The following is a 21,166-nucleotide window of genomic DNA, read 5'->3' on the forward strand; positions in this document are numbered from 1 at the left end:
TATATATATATATATATATATATATATATATATATATATATATATATATGCACGCATCTGCAAATAGATAGGGGAAAGTTCAAGAGTGTTTTCCTCATGTGGTTAAAGACTAATTTTTTTTTTCAGTGTAAATACCATCCCTGCTACCCAGGTGTACGCTGTGTGAACTTGGCTCCTGGCTTCCGATGTGACGCCTGCCCAGTGGGCTTCACAGGGCCCATGGTGCAGGGGGTCGGGATCAACTATGCTAAGTCAAATAAGCAGGTAGGCTGAAGTTCTTCTGCTCTTTATTAATTTTCTATCTTATCCGAACAATTTCCCAGCTCTTCAACAGACCCCTTCATCTCTCTCCTTCAGCAGCCAGTGCTTGGGTATACAATGAGTGAATTGTGAAATTTCAAGGCATTTCTGAGGATCTATGTTTATAAAGTCTAGAAAAGAAGTAGCTGTGAAAGCTGGGATAATAGAGTGTTGCTAGAAAAACAGTAAATGGGTAACACTAGGTATATGGCATGATTTCAGACTTCTTTTGCTGGGAGCCTTCGGACATTTTGTCCTGCAGATTAGGTTGAGAACCAGGAAAACAAATAAAAGCTTTGAAAAATTAGGTCCCTTTTACAGAGATGTTGTTGCCAATCAGAAGCCATTTCAGAAATGAGAGGATTTCAAGAGTAGAGAGATAATCCCCCAAGGAAACCTTTTTCCTTATATAAGCTATAAATTGCCATAAAGCATCTGAGTACTTCATGACAGTCTCCATTTATTTCCAAATGTTCTACTATATCCTGGTCATTATTTAACTGACTGACTGTGAAATTCTTTTTGATGTGTTCAGCCCTTTAAAATGGTTGGTCTATAAATAAATCTGACTACCTTAGGGAAATTATTAGCTTTGAAGAAGGCCAAGGGTTCATTATTTCCTCACTACCTATCAAAGGGTTGTAGAGGGCACCATTTTTATACTAGAAAAAGGAGTCAAGCTAGACACAGAGAAATGACAGGGACCAATGACCTCAAGTTTTTCTTCTTCTCTTCCAATGACAAAATTTCCAAGACTGACTAAACCAAGAAAAATAGACAACATGAAATTTACTGGGCTTGATATATGCTCTTGATTCCCAGCAATATGGCAGACCAAACTGAAATAGAGGGAGCCAGTTTGCTAAAATGTGATGACAAATTTTAATGCATTATCAAAGGTCAAAAGAAATGAAAGGAAATGGTGCGGCTTCTAGAAACAAAGAAGAAAAGCTAGTACTATGAATTGAAGCTGAGAGGTGGCAAGAGCATGGGTGTTTTAACACTTTCTTGGATATAGCAAATGCAGTGCTGGAGCTTTAGAAAGACTTAGCATGCCTGCCTAAAGCCAGAGGCCTCGGAGAATTACTGTCTTCGTTACATTGAAATGACAAAAAAAAAAAAAAAACACTTTACTATCTCTAAGATGCAAGGGAGTTTGACTTCAGCCTCAGGACATAGTTGGCAAAAATGAAAATTTCCTATCACAAAGCAAAGTACCAAGTTAATACCTTACACAGTTATGAGCTTCTAATCAGTATTAACACACACAGTGCAGAAAGACATGCCAAAATATTAGCATAAAAAACCAGTACTGAAGCAGTAAAGCTCCAAATGCCCTGGCTAAAGTCAAAGAAATGCAAGGACAATGGAATGCCCATGCAAAAAGTCAGGGTACAAGGATAGGTTCATAAATAGCAATTCATATGAAGAAACTACTATGACAAATCATGAAATGTTTAACCTTAAATGGACAAATGGATAAAAAAGGAATGGATAATCATAATTAAAGAATTGAGTATTGTGAGAAAACCAAACAAATTTGAATAGCATTGATAAAACTTTTATCAATGAAAAATAATTACTGATCAACAAGTGGTGAAACAAATTCGACCTAGCAAACTAGGAGTGCGTAGGCTGAGCGATGAGCCTCAGGAATGCTTTGAGAACACAGCACAGAAAAATAAAGATATGAAAAAATAAACAGGAGGGCAAATGAGGATGGTAATGAAAATAAAATTATTTGTCCTGGGCTGGGAAGGTGGCTCAGTGGTAGAACGTTTGCCTTGCATGCATGAGGCTCTGGGTCCAATTCCTTAGCACCACATAAGCAAAAAGAAAAAAGCCAGAAGTGGTGCTGTGGCTCAAGTGGTAGAGTGCTATCCTTGAGCTGAAGAGCTGAGGGACAGCACCCAGGCCCAGAGTTCAGGCCTCACAACCGAACCAAAAAAAAAAAAAAATATATATATATATATATATTTGTCTAAGGGTAGTTTAAAAGGAATACAAATAATAAAAGTGAAGAGAAGCAGAGAATTTTCCAGAATTGAAGAATTCTCCAAGGAAGTAACACTGAGTCTCATAAAAGGATAAAAATAATAAATCCTGTACTGACTAAAAATGCTATGGAGGTGAGTTGTACAAGTTGTCTTTTCTGAGCTACTTTAAATTCTATGAAGTCCATTTGCAATTAGATTACTCATAGATGCTACAAATGCCCACAGATGGCTTAAACAACCCCAAGTCAACATCCTACCTGAAATTCTGTCTTCACTCACACAGAGATGTCTTATGTGCATCTCTGTCTATGCCACAGGTCTCTCTCCCTAAAGCTTCTTTACACTCTTTTGTCTAGGTGTGCACCGATGTGGATGAGTGTCGCAATGGAGCATGTGTTCTCAATTCTATCTGTATTAATACGTTGGTGAGTAGTTCCTACGGCTCTTCCTATGAACACAGAGTCTGACACTGAAACAAGTATGTGCTTGAAGGTCAGAACCCCAAACACACATCAAACATAAATGCATGGGACACTGGACACGTGGGCAGAATTAGGACAAAAGTGTGTGGTTGTACATGCATTCACTATAAGGGTAACTTCACAAGTAATTTTTATGTAAGACTAATTTTGTAGATGTTGAGTTTGAATTGTATTTTCTATGAAGATTGAAATATGGTGCTGTTAGATAACTATTTATTCAATAAAATATTATCCTTGTACCTTAAAAATATAAGGACTTTGTTAGTTTATATTAACAGATCAGTGTTCAGTGACTATACAATTCCCAAATATTATCCTTTATTTTCATAAAACTTTTGAAAAGCAATTGTATTAAATTAAAGTCCTGCTGGGCGCTGGTGGCTCACACCTGTATTCCTAGTTACTCAGGAGGCTGAAATCTGAAGGTCCCAGTTTGAAGCCTGCACAAGCAGAAAAGTCTATGAGACTCTTTCTTCAATTAACCAGCAAAAGTTAGAAGTAGAGCTGTGGCTTAAGTGGTCGAGTGCCAGCCTTAAATGAAAAAGCCAAGGGAGAGATAGAGAGAACTTGATTTGAAGCCCTAGTACCCCCACACACACACAAAATAGAAACACGTTGAAAATATGTGTACACACACACACACACACACACACACACACACACACACTTGTGTTCAAGTCTGTCCTTTATTGTGCCCATGGCTGGCCACAGAATCCAGTCTAATGATGGGTTGATCAACATGCACATGATCTTGTAAGACAAGCACGTAAGCAGAGAGGTAGGCCTGAGCTTCACTCAACCCTGGCATCGCTGAGGACATCCCTGAGTATATTGGAAAATAAACAACAGCTCTAGGCTCACAGCCACTGTGAGCTCCTGACTCATAGTTTTATCTTGGTCCTTTATAGGGATCTTATCGCTGTGGGCCGTGCAAACCTGGGTACACTGGTGATCAGACAAGAGGATGCAAAACAGAAAGAAACTGCAGAAATCCAGAACTGAACCCTTGTAGTGTGAATGCACAATGCATTGAAGAGAGGCAGGGGGATGTGACATGTGTGGTAAGTGATGTGCTTACTTGATCGTTTTACCTTCTCTATTTTAAACAGTCTTCCCATTTCAACTTGCTTCAGGATCAAGGTGCTGCAAAATGAAAATGCTGCAATCAGAGTGGGGGCAGAAAGTAGCGTCAGCGGGCACCCGGCTCTGTGGGGAGCTGTTTGATGGCCCTCTGACCTTGAGTTGCTTTTTTCCTCCTTCTTGGCCATGTGGCAACACCCCATCCTTTAGGCTAGCTTGGATGATAGGACCCCAACTTCCAGCCACCTCTGGTGAAAGGTCCATAGAGCCAGCAGCAGGGTAGGGATGGAGCCACCATATTGCCCCCTGCCCTATCCACGTCATTTCTACCTGTCCTGACCCTTACAACATCCTGTGTCAATCAGGCCTAGCACTCCTAGGGGTGAGTCACAGTGCAGAACTAGGAGGCGATGGGCTCTGGTAAACACTCAGAGACCTGTCTCCTGCAGGTAGTAGGAAGAAGGTGACAGCACTATTTTTTGTATTCCTCTCAGAGGAAGAGTGTGGCCAGTCTTCTATATATTCCTATCCCTAGGGCCTATCTGAGCCAGATGAGCTGACAGCGGGTCTGAACTAAGCTGGGCCCTCTGTGCAGAGCAAGGCCTTGGCATCATCATTACCAAGTCCCAGGAGGATCAGGGGCACTGATGTGTGAGCTGACGTCAGATGCTCACTTCCTCCTCACTTCTAGGGCAGCTGGTGGCCCTTCAGTTACAGTGGTCCTCTCCTCTCTGGGCAGCAGTGTAGATTCTAGAATCCCCCCCTGTGTGTGGTGTGTGGGGCAAGGGAGTGCTGGGAATTGAACCTAGGGCATTGTGCAGGCTAGACTAGCTCTCTACCACTTGAGCTATATCCCCAACCCTTCTGTTTATATGTGTTTTTTGAGATAGGAACTCACTATCTTTGGGCTGACCTTAAACTCATGGTCTCCCTGCCCCCACCTTCTAAGTTGAGAATACAGGCATGTTCAGAATACAGGCATGCATCATCATGCCTAGCTTCCTTTTGCTGTCTCTGTCTTAGTCTGTCTGTCTGTGTTATTTGTCTGGCTCTCTGTCTCTGTCTCTGTCTCTGCCTCTGCCTCTGCCTCTGCCTCTGTTTCTGTCTCTGTCTCTGTCTCTCTCTGTCTCTGTCTCTCTCCCTCCCCCCGCCCCCCCACTCTCTCCCGCTGATCCTAGGGCTTGAGTTTGGGGCCTGGACCCTGTCTCTCAGCTTCTCTGTGCTCAAGGCTATGCCTTACCAGCTTTTTCTGAGTAGTTTATTGGGGATAAGAGTCTCATGGACTTTCCTGTCAGGGTTGCAGATCTCAAGCCTCCTGAGTAGCTAGGATTATAAGTATGAGCTACCAGTGCCCAGCCCTCTTTTTTATATATATACTTCAAATTTAGGTTTCCTTCTTGCCTGGAAACTTTTCTACAGCAAGTATATTACTTTTCATATGGGAATAATAAGAAAAGTCAAAAATAAACAGAAAAAATAAATATAATAAAATCAGTCTTTCCTGGCAGTACTAATATTCGGAAATAAGGTCAGGTTGAAGGAATGTGCTGTGTCAGAGGGGAGAAACCCCACAATGTCCTTAATTCTTGTTAGTTGGGTGTGTTTATTTTTAAAAAAAGTATTCATTAAAACCAAGTACATAACTGTACTTAAATCCTCATTTTCTGTGAACAAATTGATAACTCCCCTAAGAGGATGGGTGATGGGTCTTTTAATATGCTTTTGAATTTCTAATAAGGCACAATGACAGATGGCAAAAGATTAATAAACTCGGTGTGACTACTAAAATAATTTAATCTGCCAGAAAATGTCTCATTAAAAATGTATTTGTTCCTAGAGGAAATTTTTTTTCCTCATTAAAATGAGTCAGGAGCCAGAACCCACCACTGAACTATCCAGGCCCTGCAAAGGTGCTGCCGAAACCACTGAGCGGGCAGGGGGTGCTGGGGCAAGGGAGGGCTCTGTTCCCAGCCCTGCTTTCTAATTCTGGCTGCAGAGGGAGCACAGATGACAGGCAAGGAAGTGGCCAGTCTGAACTCACCTTACTGTGATTAGAGGCCAGGACATTTCACAGGCTCACGTGGCTTTTCCCCTTGGCTCTGTCTTTCTCAAATTCTTTCCATCTTCTCTCCTGTCCCAGTTTGACTTTTCTTCCCTTTGCATTTATGATTCTTGTGTGTGTGTCTGTGTGTGTGTGTGTGTGTGTGTGTGTGTGTGTGTGTGTCCATTCCCCCCTCTTCCTTCTCCTATCTGGCCTGTTCCCTCGTGGAGAGCCCACCTTGAGCATGGGCTCATTTTCAGACCCTCCAAACACCCTTCTGAAAGGGTTTCCTTTCTCCATGACGTATCAGTTGCCCTTTCAGTAGGCCACTGTGGATATGGATTATCAGAGGGAAAATCAAAAGCGCACATTAGCCACATGGAAGTGGCCAAAGTCAATCAGGTACCGAAAGTCAAGGGACAGAAAGAATGTCACATTTCCCAGTTCTGAGAGCCTGGTCAAGACACTGACCCAGGCTTAGATTACTTGATTCTTCTGCAAAATAGGGGAATGATGACCTGAAAACATCATTGTAAGCACAAATACAAGGGTAGTAAAGAATCCAGTTTAGCTGGGTGCTGATGGCTTATGCCTGTAACCCTAACTACCCAGGAGGCTGAGATCTGAGGATCACAGTTCAAAGCCAGCCCAGGCAGAAAAGTCCCCATGAGACTCTTATCTCCAATTAACTACTCAAAAACTGGAAGTGGTGCTGTGGCTCAAAGTGATAGAGAACTACCCTAAAGCAAAAGAGCTCAGGAGCAACACCCAAGCCCTGAGTTCAAGGCTCACAACCAAAAACAGAAAATCCAATTTAGAACAGCTGCTATTCTCACACTTATTCTGCTGTTAGTACATGCTTGCTCTCAACTGCTGTGGGTAGCCACAGAGTAGCCACAACCTGAGGTGGACTCATATTAAGCCCGCAGTGGGCCCTTGTACAGAAGAAAGTTCCTACAATCCATTCCCAAAGTCTAGGATTTGGACATCTCCAGGGAGGGGGTGGTAAAGAGATCTAGTACTGCATGCATACGACCATCTTCAGCTAGAAGAAAAGAGTATGAATGGAGACTAAGTACTTTGGAAGATTCTTTCTTTAGTGGAAATTAATCCACTGTTCAATTCAGATATACAATTATGATGCAAGATGACACATAAGTGGGCATGGTGGGTGCATGCCTATAATCCCAGCACTTGTGGGGCTGAGCCAGGAGAATTATAAGTTTGAGACTAGCCTGAGCTCCAGCAATTCTCGGTCTCAAAACAATACAAACAACAACAAAGAAAAAGGAGAGGAGTGGCCATAAACTGGACAATCAGATGAAGAATATTTGGACCATAACCCAAAATTACAAATACAGATAACTCTCTGAACCAGGAATTCCTGGCAATGAAACTAGCACACATGTAGATTGACAAATGCACCAGAATTATCTATAAAAGGATTGTGAGAAATAGGAAAAGTGTTAGAAACCATGGTCTATATGAACTAATATGAAAAGAGGAAGTGGCACTGTGGCTCAAGTGATAGAATCTAGCCTTGAGCAAAAGAAGCTCAGAGACAGTTCATAGGACTTGAGTTCAAGCCCCAGGACCAGAAAAAAAATACAAAAAGAGCTCCAAGATAGGTTTTTTAAGGTACAGACCAGTATATACATATAAATGTGTGGTATCAATTGATAGCAGACGTAATATATAGTGCGCTGATGGTTTCTGTAGACTGTCTCTGATGCTCTAGATGACAGTGGGTTGCTTGGTCGCCTTAGGCACAGGTGCGACAACCCATTTTTCTATCCATCTCCCTTTAAGCATTTTGAATTAGGAACCAATGAAAATTCAATAGTTTCTTTGTTCATCGTTCATGCCAGTTCCAGGGCTGTCCCTTAGCATTTTTGCTCAGTGATGATGCTCCACTATTCGAGCTTCAACTCCACTTCCATCTTTTTAGTGATTAATTGGAGAGAAGAGTGCCATGAACTTTCCTGCCCATTCTGGTTTTGAACTGCAATCCTCAGCTTGAGGAGCTAGAATTACAGGCATGAGCCACCAACACCTGGCTATTTGTTTCTGTTTCTGATCTGATACTCTGGTTTGAAGTCAGGACCTTATAAGTTTGGGTGCCTTACCTAGTTTAACTACACTACTAACAAGTGACATGTCACTTAGCCTTTATACTTTAGGTTAGTTTTCAGATAGACTCTCGAGTTTCTGCCTCAGCTATCTTAGATCATGATTCTCGTATGTATGCCTTCTGCGTAACTGGGACTGAGGTGTCAACCACCTCACTCAGTCCATTAAATCGTTCTTAAATCCCACTTGACTAGACTATTGGGCTCCAGGCCTTTCCCAAGAAGATGCTCATAGTGAAGCAGAGGTCCTGTGGATCACCTTCCCCAATGCCAGCCTCAGCTTTCCAGGGCTCTAATGGGCTTTCTTTTCACAGTGTGGAGTTGGTTGGGCTGGTGATGGTTATGTCTGCGGAAAGGACGTGGACATTGACAGTTACCCTGATGAAGAACTTCCATGCTCTGCCAGGAACTGCAAAAAGGTAAGGAGGACAAGCAGGGGAAAAGTACACAAAGGCTGAGGCCTTTCAAAACCTATATCTTACAGGAAGTAGAGGTTTCGCACATCCCACTTAAATTATATTTTTAAGAGCTGCATTAAAGCCAGGCAGCCACCATCAGTTTGGGGAGCAGGAATAGTTTTTGAAATGAGACAAATATACAGGATGTCATGGACCTGTTTCCCATGTAGGATAACTGCAAGTATGTACCGAACTCCGGCCAGGAAGATGCAGATGGAGATGGCATTGGAGATGCTTGCGATGAGGATGCTGATGGAGATGGGATCCTAAATGAACAGGTACCTGCTTTGTGGGGAGGGCCTGCAAAAATGCCACATGCCAGGACTGTGGAGGAAAGCCCATGAAGTGAACTGTTAATCATCCCAAATGTTATCTCCATGCCTGTGTCCCCACACTGCAATTCATTCGCCTATAAGATTCACAAACGTACAGCTGAGCCGGGTGCTAGTGGCTCACTCCTGTAATCCTAGCTACTCAGGAGGCTGAAGCCAGCCTGCACAGGAAAGGCTGTGAGACTCTTATCTCGAATTAACCACCAGAAAACCAAAAGTGGTGCTTGGCTCAAAGTGGTAGAGCACTAACCTTAAGCAAAAGAGCTCAGGGACAGTGCCCAAGGTCTGAGTCCAAGCCCTGCAATGGTCAAATAAAATATACAACTGACAGCCAGGTACCTTTGGCTCATGCTTGCAATCCTAACTACTCAAGAGATTAACATCTGAAGACTGCAGTTCAAAGCAAGATGGGCCAAAAAGTGTGTATATATGTATATATAGGGGCACACACACACACACACACACACACACACACACACACACACACACACACACACACACACACACACACACACACACACACACCTGACAGATGTAGTTACCAAAGCTCTGACCATTCGTAACAGTGGGGGGATGAATGCAGTAGAAGTCTGCATAAGTGTCCCACTGCCTCTTTTTTCAGGATAATTGTGTCCTGACCCACAATGTGGACCAAAGGAACAGTGACAAAGACATCTTTGGGGATGCCTGTGACAACTGCAGGACTGTCCTCAATAACGACCAGAGAGACACGGATGGGGACGGCAAAGGAGACGCCTGCGACGATGACATGGACGGGGACGGTGGGTGCTTCGCTGTCTTCCCCGGGGATTTATTTGCCCCTTTTCTTTTCTTAATTTTTTATTGTAAAGATACTACAGAGGGGTTACAGTTACATGAGTAGGGTAATGAGTCCATTTCCTATTGAACATTGTTACCCCCTCCTTTGTGTTTCCCCTACCATCCCTTCCCTCCCACCTCCTCAACTACTCCTCTCCCCCCAAAGTTGTCCCCTTTTCTGTGTCCTCTGTCAAATGTAGAAACAGAACTGTGCAGTGATTCACTTTGGCCTGTATTTGGCTTGTTCCTATGGAAGAAGACAGTACATAGTCCTGTTTAATAACCCCGATGTTTCTGGGACTCTGTACCATTTCCAGACACTCTGTTAGCATCCCTTTCAGCAGTGTGATGGCATGGTGGTGTTTTTGCAGAGCATCTGCCTTCCCAGGCCATTCCTCTTTCCAGTCCTCAATACCCTTTGTGATCCAAGACGAGGGAGATGAGCTTTGATCAGGGCCAGGGCTACCCCTTGGAGGCAGGTTTCTGCTGAGAGCTAGGCAGTCCCAGGGAGGTGTGGTCATATCCTGCCTGTTCTGAGTAGAGATGTACAAGCAGGAGTGCTCAGCTTCAGAGACCCCCCCACTGAGACTTCCTGTGAGATCCAGGTGAGGGGCAGCTCCTGGAGCTTGCCAGCCCTGAGGCCCCATGGGAGCTGAGGGAGGATATTTATTTCTGGATGAATCCCATGGACAGCTATCATTTAAGCATGGCCCAGAATTTGAGAGTTTCTGACATTCATATCACATCATAGAGGACTATCTGGAGAAAAATTCTAACTATAACACACATACACACACACACACACACACACACACACACACACACACACACACACACACACACACACACACACACGAACATCCATACATCCCTAAAAGATGATCTCAACATCTGTGACCACAACTGATGGCCCCAATCCAGCAAATACCCAGCAAACCAGTTCAGTGAAACATCCCGAAGAAAGCCCCAATTGGTTTCCACAATACTCCTTCTCCCCATCATCCTTGATTCCAAGCTACCAACACGACCTGATTGAATGCAAAGGGAGGATGAGAAGATTCCAATGGGGTATGGCGTCAACACAATATTTCCCAGAGCCCTTGTTTCTCAGTTATGGTCCAGACATTCCCCTCTCTAGTGCTAGCCTACCTAGTCACCATGGCCCCATCTCTAGTTACTGTCACAGCCCTTGACATCTAGGATAAATTGAAGTGTTAATTGCTTTGGAGAGCCATTCATTTTAAGTCTTCCAATACCCTTCCTTTGAAATAGCCTCCAGGTAACTGCTGAGAAAGGTAGAGCCGTAGTGAGTCCATGGCCCAGCAGAAGGTACTAACTCCAGAGCCTGGACTCTAGAGCAGCTAAAAAACCACTGTATCCCATTCCTATCTGTGACATCCCCTTGACCCAAGGGAGCATTCTTCTCTTGCAGGAATAAAAAACATTTTGGACAATTGCCCCAAAGTTCCCAATCGGGACCAGCGAGACAAGGATGGTGATGGTGTGGGGGATGCCTGTGACAGTTGTCCTGATATCAGCAACCCAAACCAGGTCAGTAGGACACAGGGGAAGTCAAACTCTGGGCTGAACTCCTTTGTGCAAACACTCCTTTAAGACCAATGTGGAGTCATGCACAGAGGAGCCTGTTGGCCAGTTCTTCAGTGGTGCTACTTTCCTATATGGAAAGCACAAAAAAGAAAGGTACTCATTACCTGACTTACGCAACTGTAAACCCCTCTGTACATCACCTTTACCATAAGTAAATAAAGCACAGGTGGGGAAATAATATACCTGGCCTGAGCATGATGGTCTGCAGCTATCAGAGGCTGGATGGGGATTTCTGAACCCCTTGGAGCTCCAGCTCACAGCTGTAGAGCATCAATGGCATTAGTAACATGGGCTGAATGATGCCCCTGTGGTTGTTGTTTTTTTTAAGGAAAGTAGAACATGGTAAGGAACCACTGGGAGCCTAATCACATGTCTCTCTGGTCCCAAACCCACAGCCTGTGTATGGATAGGTCAGATTAAGGTCCGTCAGTGACGCGTTCAGTTTTCCCTCTCATCCCCTCCCTGTTTGGATCATTGGGCATGAGGTGCCATTTGTTTCTGAGGCCCTGAGAGAGGAGAATCGTTATTGCCCTCGGTGACTCACTTCCCATTTTGACTCAAATCCAAAATGCAGAAGCAAACAAAGTCAATTTTCATTGTCCCTCAGGCTGCGGTTGGCTCCCTTCCAACTCGTGCCAGAGTACCACGTCTCCACCTGCCGCCGTGCTGCCCCAGCACCCTTTCCAAGCAGCTCATCTGGTGTGTAGGCAGTCCCTCGACGAAGCTTGATATTTAGAAGGCTTTTTTGAAAATTCAGCATTTTGCCTACACCAATATGGTGTTGTCCTTTTGCAGTTTTATACCTCCTGAGTCCCAGAGAAATAATTCCTGAAATCCAGCGAAGATGGGCCAGCTCTGCCTTCTCTGGAACATTCTGTACATGCAAGCCCAAGGATAAATAACATGTTGTGTTCTCTTTGCAGTCTGATGTGGATAATGATCTGGTTGGGGACTCCTGTGACACTAATCAGGACAGGTAAGACACATCTCCCAGCTGCAGAGAAGCAGGTACAAACATCTAAAGAGAGCTTTCAGTGTCAGAGCTTTCTGAAGATGCCTTCCTTTAGGATCTCTGGGTGAATTCAGCTACTGACAGGGCAGTGGCTCTTCCTTGGTCAAGGCCATCATACGCCTCTGAAAATGTAGTATGGGGTGGTTATATCCAAATGGGCTGCTAGACAGTCCAGCAGCTAAGCTGTCTTAAAGGAGAAGCAGTCTAGCCAATAGGCTCTAGAGTGTGACACTGGATATACAACTCTTACAAGCCAGCTATTCTCCTTGGGGAATTCTTAGAATCCGGTGGTTGGGACAGGGATGGCAAGGCAAGGATCCCAAAGCAAAGCGGGAGAGGCATGGCTTCTCTCCCGATCCATGGGTCCTAGACTCAGTTCTCCACGCAACCTTGCTCAAGGACAGCTCTTAGGAAGTCCCATCTCCTTTGTGCTCCATGTCCTTGCTTGCCATGCTTACCAGTTAAATGAACTTAAACATATCCTGTCTCTTAAGAGTCTCTGGCATTTTTTTTTGTCCAACAAAGTAGATACGATGAAATGCATCTTGCAGATTATAGGGAAGATTCGGGATAATGTAAGGAAAGCTCCCCATGTAATGCTGGCCCTCGGGTGACATGGAGAAAATGGAGGCTGTGTTCATTATAATTGCCGTCCTTGTACAGGAGGGGCAGTGCGGGCTGGAGGCTAAGATGGATGGCTCTTTGCATTGCAGAGAGGAAGTTGGGACTGGCACACTGACAACTACCCAAATGATGTACATCAAGAATATTCCCTGTTGCTGGTCATTCTGTACTAATAAACATATATGAAATTTTCTAAAATAGCCTATCCTACCAGACTCTGGATATTTGCCTAAAAAAGCAGCCTCGCTATACTACACAGTTCTGCCATTTGAGCTGCAGTATTCTGCTTGTCTGAGCTGGCCTCAGTTTCTTCAGGCCCCTTCTACCCAAATAATGGGGTCTGACGGGTATATACTGGCCCCTAGTTTTCCTCCTGCATCCTCTCCTAGAGAATGCAGGGACAGTTCCCAGGACAAGACAGGATGCAGATGGAGTAGGGTAAAAGGAATAGCCATTTTTTTCCCAAGTTGCCAAAAGTGGTCTCAGTAGACTCCAAGAATCTTCTAAGGGACAAAGCAGGCTCACCATCAGTGGCCTATCAAGCTAGAAAGAAGAAAAGTCAGGGCCAGCTTGAACCCCTGAATTCAAACAATACCAATATCAAATAAAAAGAAGAGGGAGAGTAAGAATCAGGTGGGCAGAGATGGAACACTCTGAGCCATCCTTTCAGTGGCTGAGCCGGGGTCCCCACAGGGAGGCTGGCTCCACTGTCTCTTGCCCTGTGCCCTTCACATGCCCTCTGAGGTGGTGTCATCTAGCAGTGCCCAGGGATGGTCAGGAAGCTCCGTCACAAATCATAGAAACAGTCTCTTATCTTCTTGAATAAGACATGGTTGCTTATTTTAAGAGGTTGGGAAAGTGGGAAAATTGTCTCTGAGACCCAAAAGTCTTATCCGTTTATCAAAGCAAATGACCCTCCTGGGTCTGATTTAAAAAAAAAAAAAAGACACTCCTGACTATATGTTCTCTCATCTTCAGTGATGGAGATGGCCACCAGGACAGCACAGACAACTGCCCCACCGTCATTAACAGTTCCCAACTGGACACTGATAAGGATGGAATTGGTGATGAGTGTGATGACGATGATGACAATGATGGCATCCCAGATGTGGTGCCCCCTGGCCCAGACAATTGCCGGCTGGTCCCCAACCCAGCTCAGGAGGATAGCAACAGTAAGTAGACTCAGAATCCAGGCTCCCTTCCAGCCACACATGTGAATGACACCTCCACAGGACCCTGAGGACACAGAGCTTTTCCAGCATTCGTAGCTCCCATCATCTGCTGCTTCAAACCCAGCTTCTCTGTGTAGCTGCAGCTTGCAGCTTGGCCAGTAGACTTCTGAGAGACAACCATCTCCAATTCAAGTAAAGCGTCTCAACTTTGCATCTTTCTAAGCAGCCAGAGATGAGAACACACACAACAGGATACAGCCACATAGTACAGCTCAGTCCCCAAGGAGCCTGGAGATCAGCTTCACAGTCTTTGCTCACTTCCACTGGGAGCTAGACAGAGAGGACACAGTGAAAATGGCATCCACTGGGTTCACCAACCCAGGGGCCTGCAGGGCCAGGCAGGGAAGGTACTGTGTACTCCCAGGCAGATATGAGAAGGCAGGGAGTGGAGGGGACCAATGGTGAGCTGGAGAGAGGGTGCATTCACACTGATGCAGATTCCAATCGTTCAAATTTATATTAGCTGAACAAAACACACTGTGGATTAGATTTAGCCTACAGGCCACTAACAGCTCATCTTTGATATGATAAGCTTTCTACTTTATGGCTTAAGACCCACCACTTAGAACCCAACTGCATGTAATAAGAACTTTCTGGGAACAAATTAGAGGCCAGCTGCTCAATTGGTGTTATAAGAAACTCAGAGTGGTCAGATGCCCGTGGCTCACGCCTGTAATCCTAGCTATTCAAGAGGCTGAGATCTGAGGATTACAGTCTGAAGCCAGCCCAGGCAGGAAAGGCCATGAGACTCCTATCTCCAATTAATCACAGGAAAAGCCAGAAATGGCTGTAGCTGAAGTGGTAAAATACTAGCCTTGAACAAAAAGAGCTTAGGGAACGTGTCCAGGCCCAAAGGCCCATGACAGGAGAAAGAAAAAAGAAACTCTGAGTGTCCCCTGAGGGCTGGCAGGGTCCCTCATCATGAGGGCTTCAGAATGGGGCACAGCATAGCTCAGGAAGACCCACCCCAGGGCTCCTCCCCAACAATGATGGAAATCACGGGCCCTGGGGTCGGGGCTTGGGCTTTTCCTGTCTCTCCTGCACAGCCCCATCTACTCAGGAAGGAAAGGTGGGCATTAGTGAGCTCCTGTCCCTTTTCTCACCACTCAGGGGATGGGGTGGGAGACATCTGTGAGAGTGACTTCGACCAGGATCACGTCATTGATCGGATTGATGTCTGCCCGGAGAACGCCGAGATCACCCTGACAGACTTTCGGGCCTACCAGACCGTAGTCCTGGATCCCGAAGGGGATGCCCAGATCGACCCCAACTGGGTGGTCCTCAACCAGGTGAGTGTCTCAGAGTTGGCAGCAGCTCTGCTTTGTCTCTAACCGAGGCCCATCTGCTGGAGGGAAGCACCAGGCTAGGCTGCTGACTACCAGCCAGGTGGCACTCAATTTGTCCAGTAGCCCTGAGACAAAGAACTTGCATTCTGCCACATCCAGGATGGTGAAATGAAGTCTTAGGAAGCTTTAATACATGCTAATGGTGGCACTGCAGTAAGTGTCTTCGACAATTGGGTTTGGAACCCAGGCAGTCTAATCCTAGAACCACATCCCTGACTTCTAAAACAGACAACAGATTGCCTCCTGCAAGTCCCCTTATTGTGTAGGTAATGAAGAACAGCACAGAGAGGTTTAGTAGACTTTCCAGAGTAACAGAGCAAATTTTGCTTATCAGAGATGTGTGTGTGTGTGTGTGTGTGTGTGTGTGTGTGTGTATGTGTGTGTGTGTGTGTGTGTGTGCTATAGTCCCCAGGTTAGGATTTATTGAATCAGTTTAAGTGACAATCAGCAAAAATTATAGCTCAAGCTTTATTCAAACCTCACCACTGGTTTTTTTTTTTTCTAGTACATGAAGCATAAAACAAGATAGGGAAACTACTTAGATAGTAGTACTTAGATAGACTCGTTGTGTCTGAGGTTTTGGGCTTCCCCAATTTTGCTTGGTCCTTTTCAGGACTGTTCTTAACCCCATCAACTCTTCCCACAGGGTATGGAGATCGTGCAGACCATGAACAGTGATCCTGGCCTGGCAGTGGGTACGTGCAGGGACTCAGCTACAGATCCTGTAGGGTTGTGCCAGCGGCTAATGTGGCTTGCCTTGTGTTCTAACCTTACCTGTCTCTGCAGGGTACACTGCGTTTAATGGTGTTGACTTTGAAGGCACCTTCCACGTAAATACGCAGACAGATGATGACTATGCAGGCTTTATCTTTGGTTACCAAGATAGCTCCAGCTTCTACGTGGTCATGTGGAAGCAGACAGAGCAGACATACTGGCAAGCCACACCGTTCCGAGCTGTTGCAGAGCCTGGCATTCAGCTCAAGGTATCGATGGTTCGAAGGCCCTCATCTCCCTTTCTTCTAGGCCCTTCATCCCCTAAGTTCTAAGTTCTCCCAAATGCCATTTAATCTAAGAAACAGATGCATCCATGCTGATGTGCAAGTCAGGGAAGAAGAGGGCCAAGCCCAGTGACTTTGCCTTTGTTCCTTTGTACCAGTCTCTAGACAGCTCTCCTAGTAGGAATCTTGACCTTAGTGAGTGAAGGATATTGGAACGTTGGGGGTATGCTTCAGACACAGTGTTGAAAACTGGTTAATGTCTGTCACTAAAGAGCCCAACTGTGTACAGGAATTTAGGGTCACCTGCTAGGACAGAGATCAACTGTAGCATGAAGGCATGAGGTGGGACCTCTCATTGGGCAAATGTAGGGAGCCCCAGAAGCATGGGAGGAAAAATGTGGAGTGGGGGGGGGGGCATAGCATTGTTCACTGCTCAGTTCTTGGGATCTGGGGTCCCCTCTATAGACATGGCATTCAAGTTTTAGGCTTTCAGCCTGGTCCTAGGTGGCTTATCATAATAGTGAACTCGCCACCACCTTGTCACCTCGGGGAAGGAAGGGTGGGCTGTGTGTCCTGTTCTAACACCTCGCTTGCGCCCTCCTCCAGGCAGTGAAGTCCAAGACAGGCCCCGGGGAGCATCTCCGGAACTCCCTGTGGCACACAGGGGACACCAGTGACCAAGTCCGGCTGCTGTGGAAGGACTCCAGGAACGTGGGCTGGAAAGACAAGGTGTCCTACCGCTGGTTCCTGCAGCACAGGCCCCAAGTGGGCTACATCAGGTAGGCCAGGCCCTTCCTCTCTTGGAACTAAGCACACACTCCCTCTCTCTAGCCCAGAGCTTCATTTCTCTGAGCAGTCCTGATTTCAGAGAGTCCTCAGGAATGGACCAGGACACCCATAATCTCAGGCCGGGGCTCCCAGAAAAGAAGTGAGGGGAAGACACTACTAGCCTCAGCTGGCACGTTCATCAGAAGGGCCAAGCGGGAAGTGAGGGTGCTTGAGTGGGAAGCAGCCTTGGGGCGTTGATGGACTTGAATAGTGGTAAGCTTGGGCCAGGATCTTAAGGAAGGCTGATAGTGTTACCTGCTGACGGGTAGGAGGGGGGACACGAGGAGGGGAGCGCTGCTGCAATGCCACCCACACCCTCCGAAGACTCTTCTGGACCCTGTGTAATCACTTCCTGTTTCATGATTCATGCTGACACTGAGCCCTTCCAGTCTATTTTCACTACTGAGTCATGAAAGCCATGAGGATAGCACCTGTGGGTCTGTTTACTTTTGTTGTCCCCCCCACCCGCCTCCTCAGTCCTGGGGCTTGAACTCAGGACATGGGCACTGTCCCTTAGCTTTTTTTTTTCTTTTAATCAACACTAGTATTCTACAACTTGAGTCCCACCTCCACTTCTGGCCTTTTAGTGGTTAAATGGAGATAGGAGTCATAGACTTTGCTGTCCAAGGTTTTGAACCTTGGTCCTTAGATCTCAGCTTCTTGAGTAGCTAAGATTACAGGTGTGAGCCGCCAGCACCCAGCTACACCTGTGTCTTTTTTTAATCTTGATATCCTCAGTGCCAATACAATGCCTGGCACAGACCATGCACAGCAAAAACTGTCCATTGCATAGGCCAATGTGAACTGCCTGATTTCTTTATAGGACTGGGCTTTAACTAGTCTCCATTGCTTAGCGCTGCATCACTCCTCACTAAGAGATGCACACTCATGCCAGAGGGAGGTTTTGAATTGTACTCGCCTTCCCAAGCTAGAGAAGCAGCTTAGTGGAACCAGAAAGTCTGAGGGATAATTCATATTCTCTTCTTCGTAGCATTATGTCCAATGTACTCTGTTTACTACAAAGTAAGAAATATATTCTGATCATGCTCTCAACCCTATTAAGCCCAATTACCCTTTTTAAATGAAAAGTATTTTGAAATGCCTCCTCCTCTCTGCCCCCAAGTGAGATTACCAAAACAGTCATCTACCTATGTATATAATTTTAGAAAAAAAATCTGAGCCCTAACAATAGATGAGAAAGAATAAGTCAATATGCAACAAGATAATGTTAATTTGGAGGCACAACACACCGATGACAAAATGAAACAGCCACATGGTAAAGGTGACATTTAACTACAGATTGCTATGTCAATGACTTAAATATCACAATGGTGTTGTCAATGGTGACATGAAATTCTAAAACGGTGAACAACTCTTAATTTTAAAGCTAAACAGGGGAGCCAGTAGATTTCCAATTTATCCTGGAAAAATCCATTTACATTAAAATCATTTACATTGTGGTGGTCAAAAGGAATTCAGCCCCACACAGTAGAAACAGGCTGTTCACTTTCCCATGTGTCTAGAGGAAACTACAAATGTATTCAGGGTATGGGATGAGCTCTGGTTATTCTCTCCAAAGCACTGCAATGCATCTAGTGACCCTGATTTATGTCACTCAGTGCCACTAGGGCAACCAAAAAAGCCCCTCCAGAGGTCTAAAGGGTTGACTCCTGTTGAGAATCATGGTCACTCCAAGTAATATAAACCAGACTCAAGAAAAAATTGAAGCGTTAAACATGATATCCACACAAGTTAACTCCCAAAACAAGTCACAAAGTCCCTCACCTGTGACAAAACAGGCTATTTCTTTTTTTTAATTTCCAGTTGTGGGGCCTGAGCTCTGGGCGCTGTCCCTCAGCTCTTCAGCTCAAGGCTAGCACCCTACCACTTGAGCCACAGAGCCACTTCCAGCTTTTTTCTTTTTGCTTATGTGGTGCTGAGGAATCAAACCCAGGGCTTCAGGCATGCAAGGCAAGCACTCTACCACTGAGCCACCTTCCCAGCCCCAGGCTATTTCTTTTCAATTCAGCAGCAAGCATCTATCACATTTACTAGGTGCCTAGCATCATCGTAGACTGTTTGAAAGGCAAGTTACACAGACATGCACACACAGGTCCTCCCCTCAGGATCTTCCTGTTGCAAAGGGAGGAGGGATCATCTACAGCCCAGTTCTGGTCAGTAGGACTCAGAGTAGAAAGGCAAAGGTATAAGTAGGAAGTGGGACCCTCACCCTGGTCTCGCCATGAGCTCTTCCCCCTTGGGTAGATTTCACAGAGACCTACTCTACCTGTATTGTCTGCAGAGTGCGATTTTATGAAGGCTCTGAGTTGGTGGCTGATTCTGGGGTCACAATAGACACCACCATGCGTGGAGGCCGACTTGGCGTTTTCTGCTTCTCTCAAGAAAACATCATCTGGTCCAACCTCAAGTATCGCTGCAATGGTAATATATACTCTTAATACTGAACAATATTATTATTAGCATCAAACAACACTACCTTATTTCTATAACATACTTTCTGCCCCAATGGCCATAACTCATATGCTCATTAAAACCTGATCATCTCTGTGTAACAGATTAAAAAGTAGACCTCAGGTTACCTCTTTTACAGATGTGGAAATTCAGACTTAACTGAATTTAACTGCATGGTTAGGGTGTGGAAGAAACGGAGGTTTAATTTACAGGCACCTTTATTTTCATGTGGCTCACAGACTGAAAAGCCACGCTGCTTGCTGATTTTCTTTAGGTCTCTGAATGTGCACTACCTGGCTTAAATCCAGCAATTTGCAAAACAGCCTGAAACAAAAAATGGCTGTGGGCCTTGCAGGGCCTCTTGGGCAGGCAGACAGCGCCCCCTACAGGGCTTGCGTAGCATGCGATGGCCAGAATTCCTGGGTCAAAGAATCCTTACTAACCATACGCCTTGTGCCCCCTTTCTGTTGCAGACACCATCCCAGAGGACTTCCAGGAGTTTCAAACCCAGAATTTCGATCGCTTGGATAATTAAACTATGAAAGCAATTCACCACTGATTTTCTAAATACTAAAACCATATATTTTTAACATTCTATCATTTTCCTTGTATAAACTGTAGCTTTCTTTCACCAACCCAAATATATCAAAACTTTTTTTTTATACAAATGTGGAAATAAAGGAGAAGAGATCGTTTCTAACCAGCGTGACACTCCGAAGTCGTCTCCATATGGCTCAGGCTTCCATGGCATAGGTGGTTTTCTAAGGGCTGGACAGGGTAAGCCAGTCTTCTCAAGTGAGCAGTCTGTGCACTTGAAGACCCAGGTAAGGGTCTTACCTGTGGTCATATTAACTAGCTTCACACCTGACAGGTCTGTGCTGGCTTCCATGTCTTCCTCTTTCTAAGGAGGGATGTCCCAGAAACACGTCCCCAAGGGCACTTTCCCTGGGAAAACGTCTGACCAGTCCTGCATCAGACTGGCCCAATTTTTCCCTGATAGTTCCAAGCACTCCCATCTCCCCTCCCCACCACACGCACTTTCCACAGAACCATTAACAGAATTCTTAATGCTTATTTTCATGTTTGGCTCCCCCTAGTGGTATATGAACATACTGAAAATAATCCCATAGTACCAGATAAGAAGTCGCTATCAATAAATGTTTGCTGGATGAAAAAGTGAAGCATGAATGCCTCTTTTCTTAGGCAGCACTGGGGTTTGAATCCATGACCTCATACTTGTACTCTAGCACTTGAGCCATACACCCAATCCTACGTGCCTCTCAAGCATTAGAGGTGTAGAGAGATCATGTGAGCCAAGTCAAAATACATGCTCTAACTATGGTATTACTAGGAGCTCTTTGTACAGGGCAGAAACTGCCCTAATTTGTGTATTAGACTTTCTTACTTT

At 45.2% G+C, this 21,166-nt stretch overlaps 1 protein-coding gene across 2 annotated transcripts in view; it reads left to right on the plus strand.

Moving 5' to 3' along the window:
* Window positions 1-20,916, plus strand: part of LOC138837143 (thrombospondin-4) — a 75,684-nt gene extending 54,768 nt beyond the window's left edge. For both annotated transcript variants that reach the window (XM_070035941.1, XM_070035942.1), the window contains 15 exons: window positions 127-264; window positions 2,654-2,722; window positions 3,688-3,840; window positions 8,344-8,448; window positions 8,658-8,765; window positions 9,442-9,601; window positions 11,071-11,189; window positions 12,170-12,222; window positions 13,861-14,054; window positions 15,225-15,403; window positions 16,107-16,155; window positions 16,247-16,443; window positions 17,065-17,237; window positions 19,589-19,728; window positions 20,232-20,916. In XM_070035941.1, the coding sequence (XP_069892042.1) occupies window positions 127-264; window positions 2,654-2,722; window positions 3,688-3,840; window positions 8,344-8,448; window positions 8,658-8,765; window positions 9,442-9,601; window positions 11,071-11,189; window positions 12,170-12,222; window positions 13,861-14,054; window positions 15,225-15,403; window positions 16,107-16,155; window positions 16,247-16,443; window positions 17,065-17,237; window positions 19,589-19,728; window positions 20,232-20,293 (1,899 nt within the window). In that variant the 3' untranslated portion in view covers window positions 20,294-20,916. The remainder of the gene's footprint in view (window positions 1-126; window positions 265-2,653; window positions 2,723-3,687; window positions 3,841-8,343; window positions 8,449-8,657; window positions 8,766-9,441; window positions 9,602-11,070; window positions 11,190-12,169; window positions 12,223-13,860; window positions 14,055-15,224; window positions 15,404-16,106; window positions 16,156-16,246; window positions 16,444-17,064; window positions 17,238-19,588; window positions 19,729-20,231) is intronic.
* Window positions 20,917-21,166: the final 250 nt, after the last annotated feature.

Source organism: Dipodomys merriami, unplaced genomic scaffold (assembly GCF_024711535.1).
Source record: "Dipodomys merriami isolate MVZ:Mamm:240054 unplaced genomic scaffold, mDipMer1.0.p SCAF_263, whole genome shotgun sequence".
Lineage (NCBI taxonomy): Eukaryota > Metazoa > Chordata > Mammalia > Rodentia > Heteromyidae > Dipodomys > Dipodomys merriami.